Raw genomic sequence first — 19,689 nt, forward strand, 5'->3', positions numbered from 1 at the left:
TAATATACACCAGCATTAAGCATATACTCTCTCTTTTACACTCCCACTCTCTCTATTTTTTGTATCTCAACTGAGAATGCCGGTAGAACAAATATTTTCATGCTCGTTGAAATGCTCATTGAACAAACAAATCAAATTTACAGATCGAAAAAGTTTTAGTATCATCGATCTAGTCATTCACCTCATTATTAATGAAAATATCTTGCTTTTCATAGATACATACAAACATGCATACATACATACATGCAAACATATATAGAAACATATATCAGGCTAAGAATGTTTTTGTATTCTAAAAAGAGAAATCACGTAATTATATTAAAGTGGCAACTTGAATTTGTAGGAATATATGAAAATTAATCGACAATTTCGACAATTGAAATTCTATCCTCATGTCAATTTTATGATATAAACTTATCAGATTGATCGAAACAAACCCTTTTAACCTTAAATGCCAGGCAGACAGAATGCTCGAATGATATTCTCACTTCAAGTTTGTAAGGTGTTTTTAATTATTCATCAAATTAAGCAAAATTATTGCAAAACAATTCAGATTTCTCATACATTACGTCATAGTTAAGTATTATAATAATAATGTATGATTTTTTGAAATGCGCATCTTGTATGTAACAGGTGCGTATAGAACCTACAATACATTAATATTCAATCAATAAATCAAATGCCAAAAAAATTTTGGCTTCGTTTTATTTTAAATCGTACGGGCGGGAAATCCAAAAGCCAAAAAAAAAACGAATTTGGGAAAGATTTACAGGCGCTTTGAAATGGACTCAAAGACCTTGAAAATTATATTCCATATCGGAGACATTCTTCGGAAGGAAGATTAAAGACTGAATTGCCTGCCAGATTGCATCTCTTTAACGGAAATGATATATGTTGTACAAAGCTTTTAGCATACTTGCGTTTTTTTTTCTCAACGTTTTTCCAACAATTTAATGATTTGTGATTTCTCCTCGAATACAGCTGAGTTGACACAGGAAGCTGTTAATATTTGCAGTGAGTTAGATCTGGGCAATAAGTCCAGCAACTTGAAGTGTGGTGAATAATAATTTGGCCGCCTCCGGTGATTGAAATGCCTTGGAAAAGAGAAGCGGTTTACCTCTTGCTGTAAACTTTAAGCATTCAACTGTTGTTTTCCAATCGAAATGTCTCAGACTGCTTTGTTTGTACTCTTTCGCACGAGCAATCATTAATGTATAAGTTTTTGAAATTAAGATTTTTGTTGTATTATTTTCAAAATTTTCATGAACAAATAATTTTTAAGCTAATAATTCTATTTGGATCACTCAACTTTAAACAGTTAATAAGATTTTGCAAAGCGATCAATAATAGAATAGTTTGAATGCAGAAAGGCATTGCTCAAAGAAACTCTGTGCTTGTTTATATCGATATAAAATATCGATATTTTGTAGCGTAGGCAAAAGAATTGACACCGACCACAATCGCCATCGATGGACGCACATATCGATATAAGATCAATTGCGCTTCGCATTCCTACACTTAATACTGTTTTGTGTTTTTGTTTTGTTTATTTTCTTACTTTGATTAAACTACAAACGCAATCAACAATAAATTTAGTTCGGCAATTTGGTGAAGTGTGTGATTAACGTATTCAATTAATTGCAATTGCAATGGCCATGGCCTTTCGCTTGTCGAAGCACGAAACAAGCATCATCAGTGCGGAAGACACATCGCTTGAGCAACTCGACTCTAGCGTCGAGATGCGTTCGCGTTCTCCGTCGCCACTGATATTTAATCCACGCAAATTGCGCTTCGCCGACGACGATTTTGACAAGGATCGACAGGAGAGTCCGCAACACAAAAAGAAACCAAATGCTGTAATGCGCGACAACGACATGTCGCCACCATGCCAAAAAGTGCGCGCACTTCGTCTTTTCAACACACCAGCAACGCCAAAGACCATATTGCAGAAGTCAACAACCAACTGCAATCATCTATCAGCCGCAGCAGCTGCGGTCAAACGTGAGGATGTCTACAAAGTCACAGAACGTCCGCGCTCGCTGCCGTTGCACAACCACAGAACGATGCAGCCCCAAGACACAGCCAATGTGAATCCCTTCACACCAGACAGTGAGTGACAAACGAATATAAAAAATTTGTAGATCAGATGAAATATCGTGTTTATTACTTTATTACAGGTCTCTTGGCGCACAACAAGAAGCGCTGTCGCACTCAGTTCGGACGCGAGAATCTCAATTTGAGCGCCATGCAAAAGTTTTTGCTCAGTGATCCCGGTGAGGACGACGGCGTACAGGATGCCAATGGCCTCGACAGCATGCGCGAGATACATCAACAGGCACCCAAGCGATTGGCTCTGCACGACACAAACATCAGTCGTTTCAAGCGCGAGTTCATGCAGGTCAGCGTAATTGGCGTGGGCGAGTTTGGGGTCGTCTTTCAGTGTGTGAATCGACTTGATGGTTGTATCTATGCCATTAAAAAGAGCAAGAAGCCCGTTGCGGGCAGCTCATTCGAGTAAGTTACTCAAAATCTCTCTTTGAAGTCAATTTATTTATATCCTACTTTTCACGTTTGCAGAAAGCGTGCCTTGAACGAGGTCTGGGCACATGCGGTGCTGGGCAAGCACGACAATGTGGTGCGCTACTATTCGGCCTGGGCGGAGGACGATCATATGTTGATACAGAATGAGTTTTGTGATGGCGGCAGCCTGCATGCGCGAATCCAGGAGCATTGTCTAGGCGAATCCGAACTTAAGATCTTGCTTATGCATGTGATCGAGGGCCTGCGTTATATACATTCCAATGACTTGGTGCACATGGACATCAAGCCAGAGAACATCTTCTCCACCATGAATCCCACCGCGCACAAGACACAGCAGCAGGTCAGCAAGGATGATGACGGCATGGATAGCGTGTACGAGGAACTTCGAAGCTCTGAAAATCTTGTAACATACAAAATTGGGGACTTGGGACATGTGACGTCCGTGAACGAACCGTACGTCGAAGAGGGTGATTGCCGTTACCTGTCCAAGGAGATACTGCAGGAGGACTACAGCAATCTGTTCAAGGCGGACATCTTCTCGCTGGGCATAACGCTCTTCGAGGTGGCTGGCGGCGGACCATTGCCAAAGAACGGACCCGAGTGGCACAAGTTGCGCAACGGCGAGGTGCCGGCCATACCAGCGTTGAGCAAGGACTTTAATGAACTCATCGCACAAATGATGCATCCCGAGCCGAATGAGAGGCCCAGTTCCATGTCCATTTACAGTCATCCGTAAGTTTAGCCAAATATAGGTTTGACTAGAAGAATGTTCTAAATTTTATTTCTTTTCGACAATAGAATTCTAAGTGCTGTGGATTCAAAGAGTAAATTGCAGCTTGGTCTGGAGCTGACTGTGGAGAAGCGTAAGAACGAGATACTGATGAACAAATTGAGGGAGGCAAAGAAACAAATTAAGCTTCTCGAGCAGAAAGGTAATATATTATATTATATATATTATATTTTCTTTATTTATAATACAATTTTTTGTAGTCTCTGTTCTGGCTACTTCTAATACACCGGAACCATTGGATGGCCAACGTTGCTTGCGCTCCTTTACGAGACGCATGCGTACGCCGTTTGGATCGCATGGTAAATTTCATAATCTGGCCGACCGAAATAAGAATGTTATCACAAATGTTTGACTATTGAAATCAATCTAATACAAAACGCCGGCACTAAACTCTTCCGCACTTCAACGTGAACTAAGCTCACATTCTTGTTAATTTTAAGCATGTAATCGTAGCTGTAAGTTGTTGCTAATATCAATTTGCAAATCTGATGCCTCGTGATCGGTCGAGGTCTGTTCCTAATCTATCAGCAAAAGAAAACACCGGATGAATGGTATACATATATAAATCTATATTTCTCAAATCAGTGAATTTTCTTGAATAAAAAGGCGCGCCATAAGGTATTGCCTTAAGTTTAAATTTTTTCTTTTGTAAAAAAAAAAGAAAACAAAATATTTATGTATATATCGAGCTATACCTGTAAATTAGTATGTATTGTTTTCGTATTAAACTATTTATTATGTTATATTGAAAGCGAAAATATTAAAGAAATAAATTCCATTCGCGAATAAAACGAATGCTATCCATTAAAATCGCATACATATATTTCTTTTGTTGTAATTGTTCTACAACCTATTAGAATGTTCCAGCTGTGACAATCTCGTTTATTCCATCTAGAAACATACACATAGCATTTGCATTGTTCTACCACGTTCCCGATCATTTCCTGTTTTTGAACATAACAACCCCTAAAAAAGACGATGCTTCGATATGGAGAGCTATCGATAAAATTATTGTATAGAGATGAGCTACAGTTGAATACGCTGTGCACGATAGTTGGAGTACTAGGGTTGACATAGTGCCAATTGAGCAATAGTAGAAACTCATGTGGTCGCAAGTGCTCCAAGCAATTGATGAAACAGAATGGCCAAAATACTCCAGAAATATATCAAATTTACGACGAAAGAGCTGCAACAGTATGCCGCCAACCCGGAATCATGCGTACGCTGCATCAAAACAGATTTGCACCTGTCCATGGGTCCATATGGCATGGGTAACTTTAAGCATGCGTTGCACGAGCTGCTCATTCGCACTAAAGTGGGCATATACGACAGCAATGTGAATGGAATAGTGCTTGGGATCAAGAACATTAAGGTTTTGGGTCAAACGGCAGCTATACGCGCCGATGATCCTACTCTGCATTTGCTAATTAATGCCGATTTCTATGTGTTCAGGCCAGTTGCTGGTGCGGTGCTCCATGGCGTTGTACGGCATATATCGAAGCATCAAATCAGCGTTATCATCTACCGAGTGTTCAACACAACTATACGATTTACGAATAAGAAAGAAACCAGAAATGATATTGTTATGGATCAGGAAATTAAGTTTCGAATCAAGGATTTTAATATAGGCACCACCATGCCATATATCGAGGGCGAATTGTTGCTCGAAGAGTCCGAGACACAGGTAAGTCCAAATACAATATATTCTTGTCGACCTTATCCTGACTATAGATTCCTTTCACAGAACAATGTCATTAAATTTGAGGAGAACGAGGAGGTGAATACAGCTCCGGAAGCAAATGTAGAGCTTGATGCTCTCGTAGAGCTAATTAAAGTGGAGACAGATATAGAGAATGAGAAGCCGACGAAAAAGAAAAAGGCATCAAAGCGTAAGCAGACAGTAAATCCTGACGTAACTGTAGAAAAAGTGAAAAAAATCAAAAAAATAAAATCGGAGCCTATAGAAGTATAGAATACAAATGTCTTAAAATTCATCTGTTATTGGTACAAATTATATATTTTAAATATCAGTTAGGCATGATATGATTTTAATCGCCCCAAAAAACTGTACGTGAATAGCTTGTCTCAAAATTAACAGTTTGATGGCAAACTGTCTGTCTGCTGTCCCAAAATGTATAGCCGTAATCGCAGCACCAGAGTGCTGCAAGAGTCTGGGATTACGATTGCTATTAAAAAAGCGACGAAATTTCAAAAAAGCCTTTGGATAATGTGGATGCCGTATTCGTATCGTTCTTAAAATCATTGCTGAACATTGATTTAATCTCCTGCAAATCCCAGCGAATTCACAATCACAGGTCGATTCAGTTGTTCCACGGTAAATTAAATTAAATAATTCCAAAAATGCTATTTCTTGTCTAACTCCCAAGGCCCTATGACTGAAATCATGTGCAGAATAACAAATCGGATTTGATTTGGTTTTAAATATCATAAAAATGCGGAGCATATATAAGTATAATTTTAATACATGTGTATTTCATACAAATAGATTCAATATTTTACAATACATTTACTCGCAAATACATTATGTGTATCATATATATGTATACCTATATACATATATATATATAGATATATATAGTATATTGTTTAAATATTTTAAAAGCTTGTTTACTTGTACATAATTTTGTTTTATTTTTACCGTTATTATTATAATAATAATAGTTATTATTATTATTATTTGACTTTTTTGATTTGGCTAATTATCAAATACATAACAAGCAAATACGTGATAATAAAAATATTAGTTCTTAATCAGTTAGTCGAAATAAACATAAACTATACACACACATATATTATATTTATGATGGAAAACAAACTCGATACGATAATACAATAATATATAATATATATCATATATATATATATAAATAGTTTACTTGGCACTACATATTCCGATTTAGTTTAGGAACATTTACATAATGTACAAACAGACAATAAGTACGTACACATATACTTAACAGATTTATCAGATACGACTACGGCAAAGGATATATAGAAAGTATAGGGTCAAATTGGGCCGGTTCTATAGAGGGGTAAAAATAAGTTCAAGTACTTTGAGCACTTTTCTTTAGAATTAAAATTCCATAAGCTAAGTTCAGAGAGAGAGGGAGAGAGGGGGAGAGACAGAGACAGAGGCATTATCATGTTTAGACAGAGATTTCCTGAATATGCACACGTTTCTTGCCGCTGCTCGAGCTGCTGGCTCCACCTGCAGCGCCCGCCTGACGCAGGATTCCCATTTGCTGCTGTTGTTGTTGTTGTTGTTGCTGCTGTTGGGCTGCTAGAAAGGAGCGTGGTGGAGGCGGCGGCTCTGGTATATCATCGTCTCGCATGATATCCGAATCGCCGCCGGCGCCGGCAGCTGCCTTGACTGCGTCCTCGATGGCCTTGAAGGACATTTGGTCGGACGACTGCACGGCATAGTCGAACTGCAGCTGTCCGCTGGTGTCCAGGAAGGAGCCGCGCTTGCTGCCCGGCGCCGAGCTCACCGGATTCGGATTCGTCTCTATGACCGTTGCCAGCGTCGGCAGCGCATTGTAGCTGACCATCTCGATGTGGGAGCTGCTCGGTGCAGCTCCATGGACCGCGTGCACCGCTGGCCGTGTCTTCAGCAGATCCAGCGTGCTGGTGGAGCATGCCTCCCAGTTGTCCATCAGCAGCGTCGTCTGCGCCGTGTGCGGCTGCGGCGGCAGCTCGACGAGCAGCTTCTCCTCCTTCATCTGCTTGGTTTTCTCATCGTAGCAGCTGTACTCGCCAAAGACCATGCCCATGCCGCCCTTGGTGTCCACAACGCCGCCGCTCAACGTATAGGCATCGGTGCCATCGCCCGCACCCGCCACCGCATTCAGCTTCAGTATGCTCGAGTTCTTGCTCGTGTCGCTGTCCTGCAGCTCCTCCTTCGTCTTGGCATCGCGTGCCCGCTTCTCCCGCTGATGATAGATGCCCGCAAAGATCAGCACATTCAGTATGAGCAGAAAGCAGCCGACGGCCACAGTGGCTATCAGGGCTGTGGTATAGCTCTGGAACTGTTTGCCACTGAGCCGGCGCAGCAGCTCCAGATTGCCAATGATGCCCGTCGAGGCGGTGGCCAAATCCTTGTGCGTCTCCACCTGTGCGTGGGTGCGATTGTCCTTCGGTGCCTGGGTGGTGGTGGTCAGCTCCGACACGGACATGGCGCCATCGATGCCGCATTCTGAAAGTGTCGTTAAAGGAGCGATTTCTACTGGAATGATATGATTAGGTTACCTGTTGTGGCAGTTGCACCTGCGGCGCCCAAAGCGCTTGTTGCATTCAACACCTCCTGCTTTGAGGTCGTCGGCGGCGGAGCAGCTGTGGTGCGAGCCGTTTGCACAATTATAATGTTATCATCATCCGCTGGCTTCGTTTGCAGCTGGGGACGCACCACACCTGGGCAGGTGAAAGATGAGACGAGGGCTTTAGCTTTGGCCTCAGCTTGCTGGCTTTATCAGTGGCTTACCTTCGTAGAGATCTCGACTGTTGAGATCGTCCTGAAACTGATGATGCCGCATCGACTGATCGTTGATGTTGAAGTGCCGATGCAGCTGAGGTATGAGATTCAGCCACATGGAGAGCTTGTGGCCACGATAATGGCTCTGAATGTTGGCCTTGTTGCCTGTGAGGAAGATTGAGGAGATTCAGTAAAGGAATTATCCAGGCATTCAGTCTAGACTTACCCAGCTCAATGTACAGCTGATTGACCACATCGTAGGCGTCCCAGAAGGGCAGCTCATCGCCATCATAGTTGCCCAGCTCCAGCTCAGTGCTCAGGCTCTGCTGCGGCGCGTTGACATCGTTGCTGCGCAGACGTCGCCGCACGACGTTGCGCTTCTCGTGCATGGCATTGCTGCGTCGCTGGTTGTAGAGGACGGCCAGGTTGAGCGCCTCACCTGTGGTCAGGGCGTCCTGGTACCTGGGCGCCGCACGTTTCCGCTGTGGATGGAGAGCGGCTCGACTCTGGCTGGCAGTGGGCAGGGCTTGACCCACTGTGGAATGATTCGGATTGCTAAGTTGAGGAGAAGAGGGTGAGCATTAATGGGGAGTTAGTTCATTTCTCTATCAACTGCACTTACCCCGTCTTGGCGAAGTTGGCCAGGTAGCGCAGCATCAGTCGCCCAATTTGATGCTCCTGCGCGGTGTAGTTGTGGGGAAAGAGGGGCGAGACCGGCAAGCCCAGCCAGAAGGGCACATCTTCGCCGTGCACCGAGCCAGTTCGCTGTCGAATTGCAAAGGCCATCAGGTCAGGTCAGGTCAGGTGAAGGTCAAGGTTAAGGGGTCAGCTATGCGCACCAAGTGTACCCACCTGTGGATATTCATCCTCGACCGTGCGGTGCTTGAAGTGCACAAAGTAGGTCCGGCCCCCACGCAAACTGTGCATGTAGCCCAGCTTGATGAGGGGCGACGCCGTATGCCCGTCGCTCAGAAACTGCAGCGTGGCGTCCCGCGCACTCAACGGATTCCTGATGGCCTTCTCCCAGTCCGTGTACTCGTTCTGCAAATGTTAGTGGGGTGGCAAACTGTAATTGAACACCTGAGCTCTGGCGCATTAGGGCTTCAGGCTTACCTTGAGCACCGCAAATATCTCATTCAGATGGTAATGGAAATTGTTGCGCACAAATGTTCGCAAAATGCGATCCCTGCGCGTCTCATTGAAGCCAAACTCCAGATCCTGTGCGCTCAAATCCAAGTACGACTCCACAGATGTCAGACAGAACATTAGATCACGTTTGGGAAAGTTGGCATATTCAATTCCTGAAGTACTGTTCGTTGAACGAGCGAGCCAGAGAGAGAGAGAGAGAGAGGACGTAAGTTAAAGTTTTCTTGTACTGGAGTTTGACCTACCTAACTATTGCTGAGCCCAGGGGCAGGGCTGTGCTGGACATGGCCTCCGTTTTGGGCGTGATGACAGTGCCGTCCACAAATGGCGCGAAGCCAACAAGGAAACTGAAAGTATGTAGGGTTTGTTGTAGTTTCATATGACAGAGAAAAGTTGCTAGGAATTCTTAAAGGTTTCAAGCAAAATTAATATACTATAAACTAAGTGCAGCAATATTGTGCAGCAATTTTATATTATTTTGTTAAACATTAATAATTTTGTATTATTTTTTATTATTATTATTATTTTTTACTCTTATTGGAAATGGGAAATCATTTATTTCTTCAAAGTATTCTTTCCAAGTGCTTCTTTTCTCTAAGTAATTTCTCCAAGTATTTTCTCTAAGTATTTGCTCTAAGTATTTTCACTAAGTATTTCCTCTAAATATTTCCTTTCTAAGTTTTTTCACTAAGATTTTCCTCTAAATATTTCCTGTCAGTATTTGCTCTAAGTATTTCTTTGAAGTATGTCCTCTAAAAATTTTTTCTAAGTCTTTCCTCTCAGTATTTCCACTAAGTATTTCCTCTAAATATTTCCTCTAAATATTTCCTGTCAGTATTTCCTCTAAGTATTTCCTCCACTTCACACCTCACTTCACTTTACTGCACCGCACGACTGACCCCCCCTAGGCCTGGGCGACTGAAGAAATGCTGCAGCAGCAGCCCTTTATATAGGCCGACGTTCACTCAAAGCATTAGTTGCTCTCCAATGTTGCGCTCGGCACTAGGTAGAGAGTCGAATTGCAGTCGACCTTTGAGTGACCAATGACAGCCCTCTGCTGATGCTAGCATTTGAGCTTCGTATCACTCAAGTATAAATACGAAGTGACTGAGGTTGCATACATATAGACACCTCAAATGATCCTCTGTAGTTGGGCGGAGAGACAGAGAGGCATACGAACACTTATATAGGCAAATAAACACGCTTTGTTCAATGGGTTCAGCTCATTCCGCTGCTCAGGAATAAAATTGGTTTATATATATGTGATAAGGCTCAATATTAATATAATAAATAACTTATGCACATTAATATTTCTAATTATTAGATGACATAGACAGCCGTTCCTTCTGTTCTATTATTCTCTTAAAGATTAGGGCTTCTGCATAGTCTGCCTCATTTTCTGGCTATTCCATTTCGTACTCATGTTCAATGGAGTTATTATCAATACGCTACTACTATTGACAAATAAGCCAGATCTAGCCTGAAAAAGGCTAAGCTTTCAATATCATTCCCTCGAAGGGAGATCTCATATTCAAAAAATCTCCACTGGAGCTTTGTTAATTGTTTAAAATTACTATTAGTAATATTATTTATTTATTTATTATTATATTATCTGAATATGAATGTGAATTCTGATGTACTCACCGCGGATGATCGATCTTAACCGAGAGTAGTTCCGCGACGCTTTTGGTGCGCAGGCAGGGAGCCAGATCATCGTAGAGCATGTCGCCATGGCAGCCAGTTTGCTCGGCCACGCGCCGCTTGACAAAGAGCGGGTTCTTCTGTATGGCCCAGGGCGAGAGGGCGGTACCGCTAATGAGCACTGCGCGCTGTATCAGATCTAAAAGAATCGACTGAATCTATATAAATATTCCTTGACTTAAACAATTGGCAGCTAACGCACCACTGGCCACGGGCGACACGGCCAAGATGTTGGCCAGCACGGCTCCGGTGCCGTAGCCGAGCAGGGTGATGCTCTGGGGATTGCCGCCGAATGCGGGCAGATTCTCTTTGAGCCAGTGCAGCCCGGCAACTAGATCCATTAGTCCGAAGTTGCCCTGGGCGCTCTCCTTGCCGCCGGTCTTGAGAAACCCAAAGATGCCCAGCCTAAAATTGATTGTCACGACGATGACGTTGCCATGGGCGGCCAGCTCGGAGCCATCGTAGGGATTGCCGGAGTTCCAGTCGTACGATTCGCCGTGTATGAACAGCACCGTGGAGAGCAATGAACTGGAACTAGAACTTGTGCTGGATCTGGAGCTGGAACTAGAGCTGCTACTCGCCGCATCATTTGCAGCCTCATTATCTGCTAGGAAAATGAGAATATTACGAAAATTTGTAGTATTAGTTAAATACTAATATGGGATGAGCTGAGAGAGCTGAAGTTGTAGGTATTATCTAAGACGATAATGACAATGATAATGATAATTTAATGACTCTGTTAACAAAACTACAAACTACAACGGAAAATATATTGCTAATTACAATGATAATAGCAATAATAATGGAAATGAAAGTGAAAAGTGATAATTTTACTAATGATAATGCAAATGTAAAGTCAATTTCAATGTCAATGTCAATATCAATGTCAAGATCAAGGTCAAGGTCAATGTCAATGTCAATGGGAATGTCAAGGTCAAGGTCAAAGTCAATCTGAAAATTATAATAATAATGATAATAATAGCACTCACAATAATAATGACAATGATAGCCACAATGACAATGAAAATAAGATCTGCATGACAATGATGTCAATATTAATAATAACAATGATTGTAATAATAAATTAAATCAATATAAAAAGTATGTAAATACTACATCTTGATAATAAATGAAAATATTGAAGCTAACGATACAGCTAATGATTGCCGTAATGAGTGATGCGCTGTGTACGCCGCACGGCCATTCATTAAGCCCAATTAGCTTCAGTTTTCGGAATGCTTCCATATGCTGTCTGTGGTCAACGGAGCTGCCAATTCTGCAGCGCTTGCAGTAATTCCTTAAATCAACTGCAATGCACTACGGAATTGAAAGCTACGCAGCCGCTACGATAATCAACTCGCACTCGTATTCGCTTAACTGTTTGTTCAATGCGAAAGTTTGTACAAAAATAAATTAATTTCATTTAATTCTTCCCCTTTGGCCAGGGACGAGTCCCTTTTGGTTGCCAATTAAGCTGTCAATTGAATCACTTTTGTAATTTTCCACATTTTATCTGCAAAGTTCTCAACTTTTTCAATGGTCAATTAGAGTCTTGAGCAGACATTACAAATATCTATATATATTATTTATGCCCCATTGTATTTTTTGTTTTTTATATTCGAATTGATTGCCCGATTTAACATAATTGAAATCAAATTGTAAATCTTTAAGGCAAATATACTGATAAGCTAAAAGTTTTGCGTAAAACCGATTAACTGGAATGATTTAGCATATCTAATGAGCTTATGATTTGATGACTTTTAGATTTTTTGCTGAATAACTTACGTCTGGCTCGCTGCGTTTCGTAGGGCACATAGATATTAAGGTATAAGCAGTCTTCCGATTGGTTCTTGAGCAGCGGCAGCAGCCGTCTCAGCTGGGCGAGTCGAGCGCGTGGCAGCTCCAGCAACGCCTCCGGTCCATTGGGCGGTATGGGCACATTCTGTGGGCAAACGGGCGAGAATCGATCCGCGTTCCGGACCGTTTTCCACGTCGATGGCGTTATGGGTGGCATAAATCTGCAATTTCAATGGCAACGGACCCCAATATGTGTTCAATATTTAGATAGATATGTGTATGTGTATGTGTATGTGTATGCGCCCAACGTGCTAATAGCAATGGCAGCCAGCTACTATGCCGACTACGTCCGGTTCACTATCTGCATCTGAACCGGAATCTGAATCCGACTCTGGATTTGAGAATGAAACGGACTCTGTGGACGGATAAAGGATTCGTGGCACTAAGTACCAAACGGCCATCAATCAAAATTGGCAAATGCTTTTGATTAATTGTGCATTTTATTGTTGCGCATCGAATGCCATCGATCAACGGCCAACTGAGTATAGTGGCTCTTGGCCACGTTTATGCCGCTTATGCCGTTTATACTGTTTATGCCATCGCCCTGGCAGGCTTCAGTGTTGATTTTATGACACAACAATTGACGCGAAACCTTTTTTGATTGTTTTCGCCTTGATAAGAGCTCATCGCACAGCAACGAAGCATCGCAGCATCGCACCATCATTTTTTTTCCCTTCTTTATTTTGTTGCTCGATGAGACAATAATGCTCATAATTTTTCGTTTCGCTACGCTCCACGCTCCACTCTACAATTTCCATTTTTGGTCGTTTTCTGGTTTCCTCTTTGCCATGGCCTTAATCAGTTTCCACATTTTGCGGTCTCTGGGATGCTCGAATGGATGAAAGCTAAATTATGCTTTCAAATTAAACGACGCACTTTGTGGGTTTCGCTTTTTGCTATAACAACGTCTTAACAGGCGATAAATGAGTAAGTATTCAGACAATACCCTGTTCCTTTAATCAGAATGGGTAAACACAAGCATATATCTCTGAGAGAATATGTTGAACCGAGACGAAATACCAACGATTTCTTTTTCTTTTGAGGTCATTTCTTAAATATATAGAAGAGGTATAATATCTTTTTCTTAAAAATATTCTTGGAGTTCATTATATTTTATACGCCCAAGGCAAATGTATTTTTTATATTCCATAAATACACCAAAAGTAGGAAATAATATTTATAGAGATTTAAAGATTTTATTTTTAGTTCATAAATTATTGAAATTGCATTAAACGAAATTTTTTAAGCGTTGTCAAAAAATATATATACAAATTTTCAGTTGCGTATCTATTTATTTATCTATATATATTATATTTGATGACAGAATATGAAGAGATAACTCGCGTCGGTTCGACTTATCAATTTATAAAATATCTCTGCCTATAATTATTCAACAGATCAGGTGGTCTACTCAATGGACTTGGGAGTATTACACGAGGTATATTAGTAATGCCAATGTTAAACTTCCGAGGTACATATAATCAGCTTTCGATGGCGCTTTATTATTACTCAAGTCTTTCACTTGTGACGAAAAGTTCGGTCATTTCACATGCTCAATTAGCTTTTGACAGCCCTGTTATGGGTCGACTTCGATGTTTGTCTATGCCAAAAATTAGACAACAATCTGTATCAAATTGTTGGCCAGAAGAGAAAACTAACTAATAATGCTTAACTAAGTAGAAGTACTTAAGGCTCTGGGAAAACCATTGGTTGTGGTGTAAATTATTTGACGAGTTTATTGTGGAATGAGCTAGCGCAGATATTCAGAAGGTAAAAAATTATTTAAAAAATATAAACAAATTTTACAGCGCTACTCTCGCTATTTGTGTGTTGATGGATAAACTTAGCTTGTCGTGAAATTTTGGAAATTATTTGCAAATACACATGCATATATATATGTATGCATATATAAGAATATCTACCTGATTCACATAACTTGAGCACAAATTTTATGGCAAAATATTTGTCGATGTAATTCTCAACATGGTTTTCCTTCAGCTAAACTTCATGCGCCCCCTCTGCCCTCCTCCCTTACTTGCGCAGCCAAAGAAAAAAAGGGAGATAGAGAAAGTTATTCGATGAAAGATCTGAACCAAATTTAGTTTCGGCCCGAGCATCAAGCGTCTCTCAAGTTCTGAGTAGTTGGAGCTGCCGCGCAAGAATTTGTAGCAAGTTTGCGGCATATTGCAAAAGTTTTCTGCCAACACTTTGTCACCTCGTGGAGCGTGTCCTGTATCTCGGCTGTCCTGTCTGGGGCTGAGCAGTACTTACACCTCGAGTGTCGCTAATATATGTATATAGACAGCGTGTGAGAGCTGATTAGATGCCGTATGTAGGTATGTATGTTGATATTTGAGTGCTCCTTTTTCGGGTCTGCTAAACTCTGCTGGCAAATTGTACTTTAATTACTTCCGGCACAAAGTGCCAAAGTCAATGGAGTTCGCTTATGAATCCTGGCTCATTGTTATGCAGCATCAACAGATGCTGCAAATGAGCAACAGGACTTAATCAAATGCCAGTGAATCTTTCGTCTTTGCTTGGCATAAGCACACACAGAACGACCGAAAGAGAGAGAGAGAGAGAGAGAGAGAGGGAGAGACAGAGGTGCGAGCTACGTGCGAATTATTTATGCTCCAATGACAATTGGCAGGAGTTGGGCGTTGGGCGTGGTACGTCGGTACGTGATATTTGACAAATTGACGATTTTGCCGTATAGCAAGCGAAAGCTAATTAATCACTGCGTCTAAAAAAATCAGTGACTGCCTCCAAAGATACTAATCAACCAAATTTGAAATCAAATCAAAACTGGTTTTTATTTTTATTCAAATCTAGAGAAATTTACAAATGCGAGTGGAGGTGGAGAAGAGTAAATGAGATGGAGAAGTAAAAGAGTAAAGGGCTATAGAAGAAGAGAAGTAAAGAATTAAAGTACAGTAGTAGAGTAGAGGAGTCAAGGATTGGAGGATTCGAGGAGTGTAGGAGTAGAAGAGTAGAGATAGATAGAGAACTGGGGTAGTAGGAGGGTTGGCGAGTAGAGGAGAAGCGGAGTAGAGAAGCTGAGGAGTAGAGGAGCAGATGAGGAGTAGATAAGAGCAGTCGGGAAGTCGGATAGTCGGGGAATCAAGAAGTCAAAGAGGCGTTCAGTTAGGAGATATCGAAGTAAAGAAGCATGAGACGGATTCGAGGAGTAAACGAATATAGGGAAACATTTCAAATCATATCGTAAATCCTTTTAAGAGTTAGAATTTCTATACCTTTAGTTAGTATTTCTCTTTAGTTAAAACACTCGTATGATGGAAAAAACTGCTTTGTATATTAAAAACCTCATTATTTATACATATAGAACTAGAGTGACGGAAGGATACGGGGATGTACTGCACAATATACTAATATTGGTTTTTCAAATCATTACCAACTTGTCATGGAACATAAAAGTTATCATAACATGCAGTAAAATTGACTCGTCGATAAATATTTATATTCTTTTCTGAAAAGTATTAAAAAACTTGCAATTTAATTTAAGTTCGGTGCTCGCACATGAAGTCATCATTATTTGCTGTTGGTCTTAAGTCATGTTACGGCAGTTGAAAGTTTTTTTTATGCACATGACATGCAGAAAAACAAGTTGAGCCAGTTTTATAACTTTGGCAGAGCATAAAAGTTGTAGTTTTTATTTTGCACGAAACTTTGATTGCCCAATATATAAGAAGCGAGCTGTTAATAGCAGAATGTTAAAGTCAGCTTAACATTTAACATTTGCGGAACTATTGGATTATTTGGTTGTCTTGCTTAGGGCTTGCCAAGCTGGGCAACTTCTTACATTGAAACAAATGAGCTCGTTTAATGCGCTAAGCTTATTAGGAGATGCCATGCTCTCGCCCTTTGGGGCCCCCATTTTCTTAGAGAATTAGTATTAAAGTACAGCCGGCTGCTAATTGTAAAATAAACACGAGTTGCAGTTGGCTTCATTAAGAGCCCTTTGGCTATTGGCCAGGACCGGGGCCAGAACCTTGGAACTTAAATCCGGCAAACAATGTAAGGCTTATTATGGACACGGAACTCTGACTCTGACGCTGAATTCAGCGTTGGCTCTGACTCTGGCGTTGGCGTTGGCGTTGGCTCGACTTTGGCTTTGGCTTTCGCTTTGGCAGTGCAAGGGCGTGCAAAGTTCCGGACGTCCTTTGTGTGCCCATGCTCACGTGCATATTATCAAAATAATTATTAAAATTGCCTTTTGCCTGGCTCAGGAGTCTGATAAAGTTGCGTTGCATTATAACAAAGTTGCGGGTGAAAATAATCCAAATGAAAGACAATAAAAAATGTATATGAAAACAAAGAAAACTCAAGTGTAAAAACTTTAGTTGGATATGCCGGACTAAAGTATACGGTTTCCTTATTATGTTTAAACTTTATTTCAGAAATAATAGGGTAGAAATACTTTGTATTTTATAGTTTGTTCTTCTTAACTGAACTCTTAGATTTGTGCATTCTGTTTCTCTCTACAATAGGTTAATTTGTTTCATATTTTCCAAAAGGATCTTTTAATTTAATATAATATATATTCAGTTTTAAGTTTCCAAAATATTGTGAATTCTTTTGATGCTAAACTGCGTAGGACAGAGAAAAGTATAGAGCTAAAGTAGAGCTGAGCTTACATATATAGGGTTTTAGCATATTTCTAAACAAAACTAATATACCTCTTTATAAGACGCACTCACACTGGGTATTAAAAATGTTGCACGCAGACAACAGCTGCAGGCAGAGATCACACGCACACACACACACACACACTCTCTCACACTTATACAGTTATCCGCGGGCGGTTAGCCCGCATTATCTGAGCTTGGAACTCACCTGAGACTGCCGACTGGCGGCGATGCATACGGAATGCCAAGGAATGCCTCCACCAGGGGCGAGGAGCGCACCACAATGCCGCGCAGCAGGCCGTACCTGGTCTTCACCGTGCTGGCGCTCAGCTTGGCGCCATGGAGGCACTCGCAGTCCGGCCAGAGCGAGGACAACAGCAGCAGGAGCAGCAGCCACGTGCTGCAGGATGCCATCTGTGCCGGGTCCTGTGTGTGCCATAAATGGCGTTTCCTCTGCGCCGATTGTTGTTGTAGTTGTTGTTGTAGTTGCTGCTGCTCCTGCTGCTGCTGCTGTTGCTGTTGCTGGCCCGGCGGCTGCATGCGCTGCCTTTGATTGTGCGCCGGCATGGCCAAAATGTGTAGAAATCTCTTTAATGTTATCAGTCTTATAATGCAAATGGCACGGCTGCGGCGAATTTGCATTGCCTGCCATCGCGGCACGCTCGCTGCACGAATGGCTCTAATGTAGCCCATCAAGGAACCGATGAAAACGCAAAAGTAAATATGTAGAAAACGCGATTGGATTAGCTTAGTCTGTGTGCTTCTTGAGTTTGTCATCAATTGGCGTGGCCCGCTGCCGTTTCCTGCTCTTGGCCCTTGTTCTCCACCTTCCCCACCACCGCCGCCTTCTCCGCTTTCGTCTCCTGCTGGCTGCTGCTGCTGCTGCTGCTGCTGGCTCGACTGATTGACGGCGTTTTCATTTTGACAGCCGTGGTGCGCATGTGAAGCTTGTGCTTGATAGAGAGCCGCACCGACATGCTCATACCCTTTCGCTTTGATTTCAAATATTATACACTAAACGCGCTATCCGCCGCACAGCAACAATGTCGTCAATCGCCTCCTGCTGTTGCCCCTACGCCGCCTCGCCTTCGCGCTCTGTGCTGCAATTCGAGAAAGAGAAAGAAAGAGAGAGAGAAAGAGTGTGAGTAAAAACAATGGCAAATGTTAAGTATCCATTAACTGTGGCTCTGGCTTGAATGCGAATGTGTTTAATGGCCAGCGCCCGGTCGCACCTTCTCGCTGGCAAGCTCGAGTCCTAACTGTGCAACGCATCAGAGCGTGGCATCCTTAAATAGCCTTGGCCACAACTGGCCCGAGCTGCCTTTGAAAACTGGACTCAATTCATAGAGCCAGCCACCCATGGCTGGCGGCCCACCTGTGCCCACCTGCCTGCCCCAGCCTCAATACGAGCAATTGCTTCTTTTGACCTGGCTTTTATGCGCCATTTTAAATGCGCATGCCGCCTGCTTGCAGTTTGCCTCTCGCCCCGCGCCTCCTGCTGCATGTGCCACTTGCCGCAAACGTTTTATCAAGCGTGGCACACGTGGCGCATACGTCATGAGCAAACCAATATGCCACACACTCACACACACACACACACACACACACACACACACGCTGCAACTGCTGCAGCGCTTTGTACACCTGCAAATGAACTGAATTCAATGGACCAAAGATAACAGTCATGAAATATAAAAACACTTTCACGTCTCTCTTTTTTGAAAAGAAAGAAAACAACGCAAAGATTTTTAGTTCACCTCTTTATATGCGTAATATATACTAGAACTAGTTCTTATAAACATTTGGTAGAGTTTTTGTTGCTCAGTTTGATATTTTTGTATACGAAAAAAGTAGCAAAGAATACAAAAATAATCATGTAGAAATAATAATAATAATTACCTGGTCGAGGCTAGGAAACCTAATTTGCAAAGACAATGGTGCGTAGAGCAGAGTCATTGACTTTGCTGAAAAAGTTTACGCCGGAAAAAGTAGCAGCTGGACGCTGGAACACTGAGGACAATGCCCATGGTAGGGCTACAGGCTGATGGCTAATGCAGGAGAGCACCTGGCTTAAAGCTGGGCGGAAGCTCAACAGCGGGAAAGTTTTACAGTTGGCAGCAAATGGAAATGCAAATGCAGCTCGCTACTCCGATCAGAGTCTGAATAAACAATGGTAGAAAAACGAATTAAATAAAATAAAAAAATATAAAAAATAAACAGAATAGTAGAGAGTACAATAAAAATAAATATAATAAAAATAGTTACTATATTAATATAAAAATAAAATAATTAAAAAAAATACAGAATATAATTTTTTTTTGTTATATATTTATTTTTTGATTTAAACAGGCTTTCTAGTTGGCAGCTTAACGAGTTGAACAAATATAAAAATTAAATTATTATTATTTTTTTTTAACTTTTACTGCATATATTTCCATTGTTAATTTTGTAAAATATACAAAAATGAATGGGTTTATATATAGTCAAAGCAATTTATTATTAAACGTCAAAGAGAGAGC

General features: G+C 41.5%; 3 protein-coding genes across 5 annotated transcripts in view; 2 read left to right on the top strand and 1 right to left on the bottom strand.

Moving 5' to 3' along the window:
* The first annotated feature begins 1,268 nt into the window (after nt 1–1,268).
* On the top strand, nt 1,269–3,968 carry Wee1 (Wee1 kinase). The gene is made up of 5 exons (XM_030385398.2): nt 1,269–2,109; nt 2,178–2,514; nt 2,578–3,273; nt 3,340–3,473; nt 3,532–3,968. Exons 1-5 carry the CDS (start codon nt 1,650–1,652, stop codon nt 3,681–3,683), a joined length of 1,779 nt encoding a protein of 592 aa, XP_030241258.1. The 5' UTR covers nt 1,269–1,649; the 3' UTR covers nt 3,684–3,968.
* Nucleotides 3,969–4,386: 418 nt separating this feature from the next.
* Polr1F (RNA polymerase I subunit F) lies at nt 4,387–5,325 on the top strand. Its single transcript, XM_030385400.2, has 2 exons — nt 4,387–5,015; nt 5,076–5,325. The coding sequence occupies exons 1-2, from the start codon at nt 4,473–4,475 to the stop codon at nt 5,301–5,303; spliced, it is 771 nt and encodes a 256-aa protein (XP_030241260.1). The 5' UTR covers nt 4,387–4,472; the 3' UTR covers nt 5,304–5,325.
* A 468-nt stretch (nt 5,326–5,793) lies between these two features.
* The window catches only part of Nlg2 (Neuroligin 2), a 35,022-nt gene continuing 21,126 nt past the window's right edge, over nt 5,794–19,689 (bottom strand). The window contains exons 1-13 of one of the 3 annotated variants that reach the window (XM_089256868.1): nt 18,403–18,526; nt 17,379–18,270; nt 12,453–12,685; nt 10,870–11,274; nt 10,611–10,806; nt 9,212–9,313; nt 8,934–9,129; nt 8,673–8,861; nt 8,443–8,585; nt 8,047–8,375; nt 7,830–7,985; nt 7,598–7,759; nt 5,794–7,544 (exon numbers count right to left, since the gene is read on the bottom strand). In XM_089256868.1, the coding sequence (XP_089112994.1) occupies nt 6,499–7,544; nt 7,598–7,759; nt 7,830–7,985; nt 8,047–8,375; nt 8,443–8,585; nt 8,673–8,861; nt 8,934–9,129; nt 9,212–9,313; nt 10,611–10,806; nt 10,870–11,274; nt 12,453–12,685; nt 17,379–17,947 (3,726 nt within the window). In that variant the 5' untranslated portion in view covers nt 17,948–18,270; nt 18,403–18,526 and the 3' untranslated portion in view covers nt 5,794–6,498. Of the gene's footprint in view, nt 7,545–7,597; nt 7,760–7,829; nt 7,986–8,046; nt 8,376–8,442; nt 8,586–8,672; nt 8,862–8,933; nt 9,130–9,211; nt 9,314–10,610; nt 10,807–10,869; nt 11,275–12,452; nt 12,686–17,378; nt 18,271–18,402; nt 18,527–19,689 lie in introns of those variants that run through there. The other 2 variants (XM_089256870.1, XM_030385393.2) reach the window with 2 other exon arrangements.

This window comes from Drosophila navojoa, chromosome 3 (genome assembly GCF_054131105.1).
Source record: "Drosophila navojoa isolate 15081-1374.11 chromosome 3, UAZ_NAV_1.0, whole genome shotgun sequence".
In the NCBI taxonomy this organism is placed as follows: domain Eukaryota; kingdom Metazoa; phylum Arthropoda; class Insecta; order Diptera; family Drosophilidae; genus Drosophila; species Drosophila navojoa.